This window comes from Pararge aegeria, chromosome 15, assembly GCF_905163445.1.
Source record: "Pararge aegeria chromosome 15, ilParAegt1.1, whole genome shotgun sequence".
Classification (NCBI taxonomy): domain Eukaryota; kingdom Metazoa; phylum Arthropoda; class Insecta; order Lepidoptera; family Nymphalidae; genus Pararge; species Pararge aegeria.
The window spans coordinates 6,971,593-6,985,039 of record NC_053194.1 but is presented as its reverse complement, the minus strand read 5'-3'; the positions used below and the strand labels follow the sequence as shown (position 1 = coordinate 6,985,039).

The 13,447-nt window shown below is 32.2% G+C and overlaps 2 protein-coding genes across 2 annotated transcripts in view; both read left to right on the top strand.

The window, feature by feature from the left end:
• Positions 1-7,944, top strand: part of LOC120630065 (trace amine-associated receptor 6) — a 62,523-nt gene extending 54,579 nt beyond the window's left edge. The window contains exons 3-9 of the mRNA XM_039899201.1: positions 16-141; positions 3,464-3,580; positions 4,561-4,700; positions 5,509-5,677; positions 6,418-6,549; positions 7,161-7,286; positions 7,458-7,944. Coding sequence (XP_039755135.1) covers positions 16-141; positions 3,464-3,580; positions 4,561-4,700; positions 5,509-5,677; positions 6,418-6,549; positions 7,161-7,286; positions 7,458-7,925 — 1,278 coding nt within the window. The 3' untranslated portion in view covers positions 7,926-7,944. The remainder of the gene's footprint in view (positions 1-15; positions 142-3,463; positions 3,581-4,560; positions 4,701-5,508; positions 5,678-6,417; positions 6,550-7,160; positions 7,287-7,457) is intronic.
• Positions 7,945-7,962: 18 nt separating this feature from the next.
• On the top strand, positions 7,963-8,851 carry LOC120630066. Its single transcript, XM_039899203.1, has one exon. The coding sequence runs from the start codon at positions 7,974-7,976 to the stop codon at positions 8,352-8,354; it is 381 nt and encodes a 126-aa protein (XP_039755137.1). The 5' UTR covers positions 7,963-7,973; the 3' UTR covers positions 8,355-8,851.
• Positions 8,852-13,447: the final 4,596 nt, after the last annotated feature.

Sequence of the window (13,447 nt, the reverse complement as noted above, 5' to 3'; positions counted from 1 at the left end):
TATTTTTATTTCCAGCCAAGATACCTTCTGACCTCATTGGCGCTAAACGATCTATTTACGGGGATCCTAATTGCGCCCGTAGCCCTTTTACCCGCGCTTTACAAGTGCTGGCCTTACGGGGAAATATTTTGTCAGATTCAGGTAATAATATACTTTGTTTAATTATATTTATTTTATTTAACTGCCTCGTCGGTCTTTTGATCATGTTTGCTAACTAAGTTTCATGTGTTTGTATATTTATATAATATAATTATATTTCTGTTGTCCTTATTTGTCTTCACAGGCTTTAGAGGTACATTATGTACTGTCTCTGATACTTGTTCGTAAAACCGAAAACCTAATAGTTTTTCAGTAAACCTCTGCCATAGTTCTTACTAAAAGAAATCAGATGCAGCCCTGACATCACGTGTTAAATTAAAATCAAGTGACTCCTGTCACTTAATTAGGTACCCGTTATTATGTTAAGTTATTATGCGCTTGTCGGTCTTTTATCTTCAAAAGGGTTGTCATAAGTTTTAAATTCGTTTGTATGGAAAAGTAAATATGCTTCTTTTGATTTAATATTTTTACGGGGTGATTACTTATGAAATATACTTATGCATTATTTCGTAATTCAGTTAAACGTTGTACCTATATAAATTGTATTTATTTTTTTCTACTAAACAAGTGGCATATTACAACCGCTTTTGAACAAAAGAAGGTTGACTAGTAAAGAATTCTTTGCATTAAGTTCGTATTTTGTACATTGTTTTTTATTTCTTGTGGAATTATTTAAAAAAAACAAAACAATTCCCTTGGTTTGACTTTAAAAGGCTGAAAATTTATATTTTATTGGTTTTTAGGAGTTTCAAAGCCAAGTGGCATCAAAACTGTGAAAGATATCCCATCTTAAACAGTTTTCATTTGACTCAAAATTCAAAAAGTACTCATATTGAAGCTAAAACTTAGATGTTACGAAACTATCACGACGATACGGGGGATATCACGGGGACTAACTTACTCATAAGCTGTAATCGGTCGTCTGAAGCTACTTACTCCAGCGTCTACTTCGAGCAAACTATAGAGGAAAATCCAGCGCAATAACAACTTTGTTTCTAATATTTCCTGGTATTGTTTTAAGGTTTAGAAGTTTTCCTGATTTATATGAATTTGTCCTTTCCGGTGTATACAAATTTGTAAACTATATTGACAGGTCTCAACGTAATGTTTATTGTATAGGGCACTATTTTTACAATTTTACTATTTTGGCTTCAGTGGCATATACAAGGTTTAAATAGGTACGTACGCTGATTATTCGCAGTGGAAAATCAGTAAGAGCTTAAAATCTTTATGGTAGGTATCTTGTTAACGGCTGTATGAATTGAACACCACCAATTCATACATAGAATTGTATGAAATGCCCCAATTTATCTAATAAACCGTTTTGTTCACGAAAGATTTTTTTAAACAAAATAGTACAGCTACTGTAGGTACTGACTGCGTCACTATTGTTTCCTGTGACAATAAAACAATTTCTATACAAAGCAACTAAGTTGAAGCTATAGAGAATACACTCATGGACATGTTCGCGGGACAGTACGTTATTAAGACTATTTAGAACAGAATACAAGTGCGAAGTAAAAAAAAAAATACAATAGTACGGACTATAATCCAGTTAGTCGATATATATTAAAGGCCGGTATTACTGCCCGCATTGTAAAATAATATAAGGAACTGGATCCGGATAGAAAAAATAAAAGACTTCAACTTACAACTGAAAACACACAAATGCGACTTTTGTTTTGTTAGTTAGTCTCTTAAACCCATAAAGTATTAAATTTTTATTATAATTCTCTCCTATGTATTTCTAGCCTGTAGAGGTAGCGTGTAAAGGACTTGGTAGGGTGAAACATTGACGTGACTACAATTTGTTCGAGCCTTTCTGTTTCAGTCGAGGGTCAAACTACGGTATGTTTTACCCTCAGAATTATTATTATTTTTACTCTACACTCCCTGTGCTATTCTCTTGATGATGTGTTTAGCCTTTAAGTTAAAAAAATGAACGAAAACACTCGCAAGACTCTCAAAAACGTAATTGCTCATCAAATTTTACGAGCGTTATTTAATCCAGTTAGAGCTAGGCGAAGCTTTGCGAAACTTTATTTAAACAAGAGACGAACAGAAAATGAATAAAGTTACCTCTCTGAAAAAGTTCTCAATTGAGGAAGCGAGGTTAAAAGGTAATCGGATAGTAAGTCTGAAACAGTATGTATAATGGTTAAGCTACCAAATTTTGTACAACGGAATTTCCTTAATGCACTAACTTACTGTGTCGTCGGTCTGTATGTCTCTAAGTTATAAGTCTTTACCCAGGTCTGGTTATCAGCGAATCAAACAAACATAGAATTAAGCAATGGTTTATGTACTTATTTATTAATTTGTGAAATGATTATAATTATAGGATAATATTTTTTTATTTATCTTTACTTAGAATAAAACTTCTTCAACAATAGATTGAGTGATTTAAGAAAAATGTTTGTATGCAGTATACGGGTAAATTATAGTAAAGAAAACCCAATATGTTGAAAATATTGTAAAGTGATGTCGTGACAAACATAGTTTGTGTGCTTACATTGCAAAAACTGCCTTATATTTACGAGTTTGATCAAATGAATGTACAACAGAATTGCATATCTCAAAAAGACCGATAAAAGTTCTCGGTGGTATATGTTTATCTCCCAAGGATAACCTACAGAAACCATTTTAATCTTTACAAATTACAAAAAATATTAATTACTTCCCGAAGCTATTTTAAAGAATACAGTATTATTCCTAATCCATGTGGATTAATATTGCCAATTATAAAATATCATATTTTTAATCACTGCCAAATCATACGGGTGCAATGTAGGGCGGGTCACTAGTGCTTAATAAATCAACGGTTTCAAATTACCGTAACAAAGTCTTAAGTTCTGTAAATTTTACCGGAATGAATTATTGAAATAAAACATTTTAGATTATCAAATAAAAAAAAGGTTTTTTCCTTCTATTATTATTCTCAACCCAGTTTATTGAAATGAGTGCAACTACTAATCATGATGAAGGGCTCATTTTCAAACTGAACATAATAATAACATTAAAAATATTTACCGAGTAGAATAGCCTACCCAAAGAAATGGTTAAATCTTAAAATAAAAACAAAGCTCATAAATGAAAATAAATCAACTGCAACGTAAAATTAATGAAATTTCTGTATTTAAAGCGCTAATGGCTACGAATAAATAATAAATAGCTAATGGCTTACTTAATGACTGAGCGGAATATCAGTTCACAGAAGTTTAACTTTGTAACTTGAGTATTTTATATGGCAGATAGGTACTGTTAATATTTTGTGAACGTCGTACCGAAACTCCAATATTGTTCTTACTTTTTGCATTACGTAACATTCTATCTAAAACATTGCTAAGCGAATTTTGTGTTCCAGGCACTTCTGAGAGGAGCAGTCAGTCAACAGAGTGCTGTTATTTTAGTTTGTATGGCGATAGATAGATATTTATATTTACTACATCCAAATACTTATCATAAACATTCCAGTAAAAAGGTAAAATTAATTCAAATATCTTATATATCACGATTAATTCAACTTCTGCCTTTCATAATTCCTCTTGCTCTTAACTGTTCGTCCTTATAAAATCGTTCGTGGAGTTCGTATGGCGGTAGACTACTATATACAGTGGATATTACTATGGTATAGGCTATGGACGTAAATTTCGAGAATTTTGGGTGCAACTTCTGTCAGACACTTAAAATAATTAAAACGTACGTTGCGGTCAATGGGTCACTAATCTAAGCTCAGAATATCCATTTTCCATATACTATGGGCTCACTATTCTCACATAAACTATTAAAACAATTTTAGTTAACTAAAGTTAAAATATTCTATTTTTACAACTGCTAAATCAAGAAAGTCGTGGTTGTGTTCAGAAGCGGATTTGACTAATCACACATTTCCGTGTAAAAATCTCTTCTTTGAATCGCTTAAGAAGTCTGCAGGGTGCTAGAATTTAAATGGGATTTAGATATACCTACAAAGGACAGCTTTGATCTTTTAGATTAAATAAGAGCTTTGTCCCGGCAGCCATTTCAAGTGACGGACCTAAAAAGTTCCCGATGAAGATGGAATATATTTAAAAGGAAAATTGTGACACAAAGACTAAGAATAATACATCAAATATTTATTACCTTATTTAGTCTACTGGTAGAAGTAAACCAAAACTCATTATTATTCATTTCATGAACAGGAATTTCGACGAAATTCGGTGAACTGATTTTCTTAATAGACTTACTATGTTGCCGATAATATCGTAAAACATTTAATATAATACTCGTATATCAAGAAATGTTGTGTATTAATATTATATTCAAAGGATATCGCACAGCTTTCTTTCAGAATAAAACTAATTCAATAAGTTTTGTTCCTTTTCTGCCATCAAATATTCATTGTTTTAAATTTACATAATGATATCAAATTGGATTTTCTTAATATTTGAGCATTTAATTAAATAACTTGGTATGTTTCAGGGCTGCGTATTAGTTATAAGTACAACTTGGATTTTATCAGTATCTCTTTTTGCTACTATGGTTTTGCCACGGTCTGGTTACTATTTTAACTCAACGGGTTTGATGGCCTGCGACGTGTTTCACAGTAGAATCGCTTTCAGGTATGTCAGGTATATAAGTTTATAAAACGGTCTTATCATAGGAGGTATTAAAGATGAATTTGATTTTATTAGTATCATAAATTTATCTACGTGTTTTGATACCTAGATCTATTCAGTTTTATAGAATATATAAAACTTAGTACACTAAGAACGTAAGCTTATGATCTTTGCTCGATTTTCACGCTTAAATATTTTAGGTAAATAACTTAGCTAACAATAAAACTTCAAAATTAAATATCTAAAAACATGTTAACATTCAAACCAAACCAAAACTTTCTTTATTCAAAAAGCCAGTTTTCATGCTAACATGCTTTTTATTATTTGATGATAATCATAAATAAACAAGTAACTACGTAAAAATAGAATTTCTCATCGAACTTTTTCTTTCAGCTCTTAATTTGTTATGCCTATCGAATCTAACAGTGGATAGCGATGGATGTGAGCGAAATATATAAAAAAAAAAAATCGGTCGAAGAAACATTAATTATTGGTCGAGCTATTGTGTATTTAATAATTAATAGAAAGAAGTAATAATAATGAAAGACGGACACTTTATTTTAATTCATAATAATGATAAGATTGTAAAAGTTTAGATAAAATAATATTTCTAGATACTATACCTACGATCATCGGTAGCTTAAGCAAGTTTCAACTCAAAATTTAAAGTTCAACAGCATTCAATGCGGGTTTATCTTAAAAGTTTTGGTTTCTTCCTCGAAAACTAGTCAAGTTGTAGTTTAAGTTACAACAAAGTGAATGTTCAGTAAATATATGTATATTCATATTTTAAAAGTGAATAATTTTCCAGAATCCTGGCTTGCTGCGCTTACTATTTCCCAACAACAATGGCTCTGATGTATTGCTATGGATCTGGATTCCACGTCAGCAAAACAAGAAGTAAATGCACCACGGATACAAGATCCAATGGAATCCCCATATCGTGCGCTAAAAATATTCGTGGTGAACAGGCAGCAATAGTAAGAGATATTGTAAAACTTAGATTTCTTTTCAGCCAATTATAAAAAGAAGCAGGTTATAATTGTCGTCTAAGGGCAACAAAATATTTAGAGATTATTCATGTGAAAAAACGTTATTTGCGTACTCAGATATATTCATATTTTTAAATATAACATATATAAGATATCGGACCGAAAAGTTATTTTTAATTAACAATAAATTCAAATGTACACACAGATACACTAACAGTTAAAAACGAGAGTTCTGGACATGCTTACGTTGAAATACTTGCATAAGCTTAATAGAAGATCCGATATATCCTGTGATTAGAGATTTACCCTTGATTATTTATTTGGATAAATAAAGATTATTGTGGGGGCCCTAAATACAGATTTTTGTAAATTCATCATCGTCATTAGCCTATGAACGCTGGGCTTAGGCCTCCTCTCGTAAAGGAGAAAGGTTTTTATATTACAGACCAATCACGCTGCTCGCATGCGGGTTAATTAGTATAGGCTTTTATAATTATCTCATGATAGTGGATAGTGATAATAACCTACGTCTTACCGTTGTCACCGAGGCATGAGATCATGAACATTGCCAATTTCCTAAATCGGGACTGGTACTCAGAATATTTAAAACTAAAATCAAATACATAACAAATCTTAGCCCGGGCCGAGAATCAGACCGAAGACCTCATGACATGCTTAGCATTAAACCAATGAAGTATTACAAATAATTTTAAGTAAATTGTTAACAGCAAATGCAGACACCAGTGCGACCGCATAGTGTGAGCACGTCACGTACAATGGCTGCAATGTCTCTAGGATTTATTGTAATGGTAACTCCAGCTACTATTCAAGAAGTGGTTGCAGCTTGCACGGGATGTAAGGTGGGTTTTTATGTTAAGTAACCATACAGCTACCTAGCATAACGAACAGGTCTGATGAAAATGCATCCTATGCAATGCATTGCTTCCAGGAACAGAAACAAGCCGTAATCGTTTTTAATTAATAAGAGTCTAATTGTCTCCCGATAATGAAAAGTAAAGTGAGTTAAACCAAAACTTAGGAATCGTAAATACCAAATTTCATCAAAATCCATTCGAATGTTTAAGTAAAACCAAGTTTTTTTTTAAAGTATCCTATATCACTCATCATTTTATAAATTATCAGAACCATTTTCATATTAATTACAATATTACCATTAATGGAAATGAAAATGATTCGTAGCTTTAGGTTTAAGCTGGCAAACGAAGTTATCACCATCCCCTTACAATTATGTAAACATATATGTATAAAGGCTTCATAAGTGCCTGTGATAGGCCTACATGAATAAAGAAATTTTGAATTTGAATTTGATTAATTACGTATTTTGAAGGCAATTTTATACATGGTATATTTTCATTTACCTGAATTTTGTTTAGGGGTACGGAAATACCGATCTAAAAACTAAATTTAAGATTGACATAATATAACAAAGTTAATATTTTTTTCTCAACAGGTACCCCCAACATTGGATTTTCTTGTTACGTGGTTAGCTCTAAGTGATAGTTTCTGGAACCCTTTCCTATATTGGTTGTTAAACAGTCACTTCAGAAGAATAAGTAATGAGCTCATTCAATATTATGTAAGTTGTTACTTTATCCTTATATCAAAAATAGGAATTATATGTTCATAAATCTTGGCTTACAAATATGATTACGACACCAATATATAATTTACCAAATATCCTATCAACTGCGTAAAAAAACGTAATTGCTTTTACGATTAAATATGAATTTCTTATATGATTTAACAGATATGCTGTCGGAGATCGAAATCATTTCAAAGCTACGAAAAACCTGCGGGTTGTTGTGGGTCTTCAATTACGTCAGAAGGTTTACATTCAAAGGGTGAATTCGAAGGGCTTGGTGAGAAATATTGGGGTGAAATTTTAGAACGAACTGTCTCTTCAAATTCACTCCACGCAATTCAAAAATGCCACAGGGATCCAATGCGATGTACAGGCTCTTTTAAAGGGTATCATAGCGGTACTTGCAAACATAATACAAGATTTTTCGATGGATATGGTCTATCGGATTACAGACAGTTAGACAGGTCTGCATTCCAGATTGAACCATGCTCAAGACAATGCAGGATGAAGACATCAGATTTCTGCCTGTTTAGGCAAGGTCCCGGCCTCGAATGTGGTCGATCTCGATCCAATCTTAGTTTAAATGAAGGGAACTTCAACAAAATTTGTAACGGCAGGCATCCGGAGTTGTGAGAGTTAAGGAACTGTCCGGTTTTCGGGCATAGAAGTAATAGCATAGGTATGTACCCCGGAGTGGAACATTTTAATTCAAATATAAAATGGAAATTTGATGACTCACCATGCATGGAAGATGATAATATATCAAATTTGGAGCATAATCTCGACCGGATTCGCAGTTTGAGCCAGGAAAAAAGTTTTAGTGGTTATGGCTTAAAGGAAAATGACAATTTATTAGAAGTGGAAGTAAATGATATAGTTGAAGATGATTCAGACGATGGTAAAGATTATAATATGAGTGTTCATGATAATTTCGATGATAAAAGTGAATATGGGTTAGCACATAAATTTTCTCGAAATTCCTCAGTTTCTAATAGGGAACTTGATGTTATAAAAGAGAGCTCTAGAAGCTCAAGTGATACTGAAGTGACATTGACGCGATGACTTCCGAAGGTAACTTTTCATAGAGCAGTGAATATTGTGCATTTAGAGAACTCTCCGGAGCAAAGAATGCGTTGTAAGTATTAGGTATGCGTAAGTGAAACGTAGTTTGTGTTAAAAGTAGATTATCATAGTAGGTACTAGAAATAAATTGTATTGAGTAAGTATGAGGACCACTAGAACCAGGTCTATTTTTAAATGATTCTGTAGTAGACCTTATTTTTACGTAATAAAGAAACGCGGACGTGATAATATCTTATTTATAAAAATCTACACAGTATGTAGATGTAGTATTTTATGTAAATATTGTAACTATTCATTAAATGTTTAAGGATAAATTATTATAAATGTAGGAAGTATGCGTTTTGTGATGTTAATATATATTTTTATTTATCTTGAGCATTATTCAAAAAATAAAATCAAAAAGTATTGGTTGTCATTATTAAATAGACACTTTGATTCTTAATTTATCGTGTGGCAATTTTTTGCTAAACTGAAAGACTAAGTATTGATGTTTTCCTTAACAATCAAAATATATTATGTTTAAATCAAGTAGTTTAGAAACAAGTACATATTTATTATTATGAATTTATTGGTAATTTTATATTTTTTGTAATAGGCCAAAAAAACAAAAAAGATAGTAACTATATAATGCTAAATACGTTTTAATGCTTTCTCAACTCCAGTGTAAAAGATGTTCCTGTGAAATAATTGAAATTTATTTCAATATTTTCTAATACAACTTTATGTTGCAGTAATAACAATCAAGAAATTTTAATACCCTTTATATTTATAAGAGGTTTTAATAATTAATCTTGATTGTTACTATAATATTAAAAATATTCAATAATAATTCGACTTTTTTTAAACTAAATTGTGTAGTATAAATTCGTGTCCAAATATTGACGCGAATTTATATTAATTGATTCAAAATTAAATAAGCTCACATATATTATTTTCTATAAATAGATTGTGTATTTCCCAAATTATTGTAATTAATATTTATAAATAGATAAATTTATAAAGATATATTAATGGTCAATATTATTAAAGTCGCACAATTGTATTGTGCCGCAATATAATTTTATGTAATAATGGATGTTAATAATAATAATTTTACAAGAGGAAGAGAAATAAATTGATTTATAATATAGGCATTTTTATTTTATTCCTAGTAGAAAATGTAAGAAGGGCAGTGAGATGGTATTACCTCTAGAACACAATCAACACCTAATTGTATTATAACAACGTTGCGTTTTATTTTACCTCTAGTAGGAGTAGGTTGTCTGCGACTATGTCTGCGTACAGTTTGTAATATGAACCTTTTCTGCATCCTTGAGAATTGTTTTTATAAGAAATACTTGAACAACACCAAACCATCAAAACTTATTTAAATATAGTAAATTAATTATCAATAGGTTATAGGAATCTCCACACTTTACACACCGAACCTGCCAACAGGTTCTGCCGAAACCCAGTGACTTAAATTCGGGGCCACCCATAAATCAAATAATCCCTATGCAAATCTCGGAAATCCGTTGCTCTGTTCGTGAAATAAGGACAAACAAGCATACTTTTACAATTAGTAGGTATAAACACGAGCTCACTCACGTTCCTTCGTTGGTTTGCATCTTTGTCATACGTATAAACTAAGGTCCCTGAACGGGTTAGAGTCTAGTCAGGCATACTGCAGTAAATATTCCCGTGAGGCCGCTTTACATATTATTTTTAATTCATATGACTAATGTTAAATAGTAAAACTTGTACCTACTTGACAAAATACGTTTAGATATAGGTTAAGATATTTTCATAATATCAGCTATTCAGTTTGTTCCGCATTGCAGCATAGTAGAAAGTTACACTTTCTTTCACTCGAAGTGGAGGCCTTTATGATGGTACATTCATTTATAGCAGAGACGATTTGCGTGAAAACTTTGAACTTGGAGATTTAAGATATAAAAGTATTGTGATGTTAAAATTATACGCGACTGTGTGGACTTCAGAATTTTCGGAATATGATTGCGTATTTGTAGTTACATTTGCCACTACCTGCGATATTGTCCGCGTTTGTATCGGTTTTTAATCACGCGAGAAACATATTTTCAACCGACCTAAAAAAAAGAGGAGGTTGTCGATTCCACTGTATGTTTTTTTTTATATTTGTGACGCGATTTCTTCGCCAATTATGCATTATGATTCGATTGGTGTTTTTTTTTGTTTGATATGTCAAACCTCAGAGGTGGTCCCATTTTAATTTGGTGAAGATCTATTGGACGGGTTCTGGAAAAATCGAAGAAACTCTTCAAATATTATAGGCGCAAATCAAAGCTATAGCGATATGAGTTTTTTTTTATGTAGCCTGAGCATTTTCTTAAAAAAGGGAGCTGATGATGAAGTGCCGGTAGAACTTCTTAACCATTAATTTGACTTCGGGAAAAGCCATATTTGTAGAAGGTTATGAGTAGATATTTGACTATTATAACTTAGATATAATTAAAAACCAAAAAGCGTGAAAGACTTTTTTGGAAAAAAAAATAATCGACTAAGCTAAGGAGCATGAATTCGTTCGTTCGGTCGTTGCCACTGAGTGGTCGGTGCCAAGTACAATTTAAAAAATTACTAGATCCTTTCCTTGCTACAAATGCATTCCTTCAAGTCAAGTCTGTTGTTTTTGTCAAAACATTTTTAGAAACCAATAAATTTCCATGCAAAAGTTTGGTGTGCAAAAGTTTTAAATAAAAAAATGAAGTAAAAGTATTTGATGCCCATAAGACTCGAGCTTAAACTATATACAATACGTGCGAATTTGTTTAATATCTCTTTAGCGGTCGGTAGGTAATAAACAAAAAGACAATATTGCGACTTCATCGTTTTTTAAAGTTTTCATATAATCCTGCTAAGTCTTGCCAAGATCGGTGTATGTAAAAGTTATGTTCATAAAGGCCTTTTCCATAAAAAAAACCAAAGCATTTTTGAAATTCATCTTCAGGATATAGGTATATGTTTCCCTAAGTTTCATCAGTGTGTTGATTGTATATAGCCCACTGTCTTTGTATACCTAAACAATGTTATACGGATACAGGAATTGTATAAATCAAAGTAATTTAATTTTTATACAATTATTATGCAAAATTATAAGTCATTTCGGAAATTTTATGACCTATAAATCATGGTTACTGTTTGGTGAAGACATTTAGCACTCCAAAGGGGCATTATAGGTCATTAATGTCTGAAATTATGTTACGTTACGATAACCATAATACTTCTCTTTATTTTATTCAAACCGTACTGTTGAAAACGCTTTGTAATAAAACTGCAAATTATTTAAACTCGAAGGCAATCGCATACATAATGTATTTTTCAATTATTTTTTAATTCCATGTTTACTCTTGAATACAATCTCATCTTGTTGCAAATGATAATGCAGTCTACCCACAGATGTCTTAACAGGTTAGTCCGCTCCATCTGTAGCGAACTGACCTGTTAACGGATTGCCTGTTACACTGAACCCACGGTTTTGTAAGATGAGATGAGTTTGTAATTAGCGACGGCAGAATTCTCCCACCAGAGCAGACCAAAAAAAATCCTAAACTATTAATTCCGTATCCCGTATTGCCCCCGCTGGGAATTGATCCCGGGACCTATCACAGCGCTGACCACTGTACCAGAGAGGTCGCCTAACGAATGAACAAGATATACCAATTTTCGGTTACCGATCGTAAGAAGATATACATTAAAATACTATATGGAAAATCAAATGATATACCCTTGTGAAAAGAAGATTTCTTGTTGAGGACAATTGTGTTTTCGCAAGTTATGAGATTTTGGAAGCACAATATTTCATCCTATTGTTTGGTAGATTGAAATATTCCCTTTTATGTACATAATGTTTGCCGATATTCAGCTTTGCTTTGCAGCTATGTCCATATTTGTATGCAATATTATTAGTAAATATTACACTCGGTATTAAAAGCTAGTTAAACAGCAATAGTTTTATGCACTCAGTTCAACTGTCTCGTTAATCAATGTGCTAGTATGATGATTAACCACTTATTTAGGTACACGATGACTTTGCCTTACAACGGTTACCCTCCATAAGAAAACAACAATTTGAAAAAGCGAATAAAGAGAATTACAAAATATAATTTTAAAGAAAAATGTAAGTGTAATAACCAAGAAACATGAAGCATGTTACAGGATGCTTCATGTTTCACGGTTATGAAACTTACATTTTTCTTTCAGAGTGAGGAACGCAGTGTTCAAAATCAACCCTTGCTTCGGTAATGAACTCCTATAGTAAAATATTCAAATAGGAATTTAATTTCAGTTTCGTAATTACTAGATTATGTTGCACATTTTATGTACACCACAATTGCTGGTTACATCATATTATTAAAATGAATGTCTTAGAGGATCAGGGATATAAAAAGCGGGGGCAGAACGGATAGCAGGCCTTATCTAAGTAACGTTTGTCCCGGTTGCCTACGAAAAGCGCGGGCTTAGTCATAATCATAATGTTAACACTTCAAACTGCCTCATATGCAGTTGTAGAATTACAACCGGGGCCGGTTGCTAGTACGTAAAAACTTCAACTCGAATCACTCTATCTATTTCTGAAAACCACATTAAGATCGGTTGCGTATTTTAAAAAAGGTACGCGTACAAACTATGTAAATATAAAGAGGAAGATGTATAAAAGAATAGATAAAATCTTCGTTCAAATTTATTTAAAATTATCATGTCGTACAATTGAACAAAAATCTCCCGCGGATCTTCCCACAATCCCCTCTTGGTTGTCAAAAATATTGACTGAAAGTAAACTTAATAAGAAAATGGGTGAAATAGGGTTCGAAAAGCGGTAGAGTACTTACCGTGTTCGGTTATGAACGATTAACATTCAGCTGGGGTTTTCGAGGGGCCGTGATAATGTCCTTTTGCCGTAATATAATCCTTATTTCTGGAAATAGTACCTGTAAGAGTTTAGTCAGATATTTAATGCTTTATCAACCTATGGTGCTAAAGTATAGCTAAGTAAGTTTGTCATAATTGCAGCGGTCTGCATGCCGTAAATAACGTACGGGCTGTTCATCAAACAA